The following is a 2233-nucleotide window of genomic DNA, read 5'->3' as shown; positions in this document are numbered from 1 at the left end:
ATTGCTTGGTTTTTAACTCATAAAAATTGGATACCCTTGTGATTTGTTCTAGGGATACATCTGGTGTTTCAATGGAATTTGGATTCCTTTTGTGATTTGGTCAATGAATGGATATATGGGATGGGTTTGATTAACTCTTTGAAGTATAGTAAAACATATCTAAGAGTGAATTTGTGAGAACTTCGGATTAATATTGATGAACATGAAATAGGTTGTTATGATTCGGTGAGTGTGGATTCCGCATCCTTAGTGCCTTTATCTATTGATTTACTTAGTTTAATTAGTTTATGTTTTGTCTTTTAATTTTTAAAACTAAAATTCAAAACCCTTTTGGAACTAGGTTAGGATTTAATTAGTTTAGATATAAATTGCTCTTTCAAGATCGACCTCGCACTTGCAATCCATTAACTACAATCAATTCGTGCACTTGCGAGTTCATATAAATTAACACGACAAGCACCAATATGGGAGGCTATAGGACTATTGCGAAACCTTGAGGCATACTAATAGTGAAAGTTGCGTTGCGATGAAAGTTGACAGACCAAACCCAAATTTGGCTCCAAAATTTGAAAGATTGTATGTTTCTCTGACAGCCATAAAGAAAGGCTTTTTAGAGGGTTGTAGGCCTGTCATTGGGGTAGATGGATGCTTCCTAAAAGGACCATTCAAGGGCCAACTTCTTTCTGCAGTTGGAAGAGATGGGAACTACAACATGTATCCAATTGCTTTTGCGGTTGTTGAGGCCGAGACCAAAGACAGCTGGATCTGGTTCCTTGAAACCCTGGTGTCTGATCTTGGTACCCATGCTAGGCATGCTAGGCCTACATTCATTTCAGATTGGCAGAAGGTAACATTTTTGTCACACTTTAAACATTGTTGTTTGTCTATTGTAGAAGGTAACATATTATTATTTTATTTTACTGGGTCTTATGCCAGCTTTTGAGGTTGTTATGCCAACGGTTGATCACAGGATATGTGTTAGGCATTTATATGCCAACTTTAGAGATATTGGGGGGCATCGAGGTTGGCATTGAAGGAACAGTTGTGGGTTGCAGCGTCTTCATACACAAAATATGACTTCAATGATCATATGGAAGACTTGAAGAAGATCAATGAAGACACCTATGAATATTTGAGTAAGATTGAACCTAGTGGGTGGTCTAGGGCATGGTTTAGTGACTACCCAAAGTGCGACCTGCTAGTGAACAACATCTGTGAGTGTTTGAACTCGTACATTGTGAAGGCTCGTGACAAGCCCCTCTTGACCATGTTGGAGATGATAAGGAAGAAGCTAATGAGGAGATATCAAGCTAAGAGGGAAGGGATAGAGAAATTAACTGGGAAGTTATGCCTTAGGATTGCTGCAAAGTTGGAAGCAATTGGGTTAGAAGCAGTGGATTGCATTGCACATTATGCTAGTGATTCGATGTTTGAAGTTACTTGTCCGGATAATAAACAATTTGTGGTAGACCTTGGTAGAAGGAGGTGTGGTTGTAAGCAGTGGGAAATTACTAGAATCCCATGTCCCCATGCAGTACTTGTTATACTTTATGATTGTGGGGAACCTAAGGATTATGTTGATGAATGCTTTACTATAGAGTTGTACAAGAAGGCACATGCTCCAGTTATATAGCCAATGCCTAGTGAGGAACAGTGGATCAAAACAAGTCATGATAAATTGGAGCCTCAAAGAGGAAGAGTTGCCCTGGGTAGGCCTAAGAAGCTAAGGAGAAGGGGTCCTGATGAGAGTAGTGACCCAAGAAATCCAAACCGGATGAGGAAATTTGGAGTAAGGATGAAATGTAGGAAGTGTAATGGCCCTGGACATAATAAATGGTCATGTCCAAGGAATAGAAGTGAAGCATCTAACATCAAGAAGTTAGGTACAACAATTGTAAGTTTCTTATACGTATCTATCATGTTTAATAATGAGATGTTTAATAATATTTAGAGTTTGCTTTTATACATCATACTCGTATTGTTTTTACTGTTATGTGTGTAGTCACAAAGTGTTGGTTCCAGCACACCTAAAGTGACCAAAGGCAAAGGCAAAGGCAAACAAAAAGTTGTGCAAAAGGTAGTTCAAGGACCTACTATATGCTTTTATACATGGTAATATTGTGATACTCAACTTGTTTTTGTTGTTATGTGTGCAGTCACAAATGGTTGGTTCCAGCACACCTGAAGTGACCAAAAGCAAACAAAAAGTTGTGGAGAAGGTACTAAAATTATT

The 2233-nt window shown here is 38.4% G+C and overlaps 1 protein-coding gene across 1 annotated transcript; it reads left to right on the top strand.

The window, feature by feature from the left end:
• Positions 1–526: 526 nt before the first annotated feature.
• Positions 527–1633, top strand: LOC132190910 (uncharacterized). Its single transcript, XM_059605934.1, has 3 exons — positions 527–847; positions 894–896; positions 1004–1633. Exons 1-3 carry the CDS (start codon positions 527–529, stop codon positions 1631–1633), a joined length of 954 nt encoding a protein of 317 aa, XP_059461917.1.
• Positions 1634–2233: the final 600 nt, after the last annotated feature.

This window comes from Corylus avellana, chromosome ca8, assembly GCF_901000735.1.
Source record: "Corylus avellana chromosome ca8, CavTom2PMs-1.0".
Taxonomy (NCBI): domain Eukaryota; kingdom Viridiplantae; phylum Streptophyta; class Magnoliopsida; order Fagales; family Betulaceae; genus Corylus; species Corylus avellana.
This window is presented reverse-complemented; position numbering and strand designations above follow the sequence as displayed.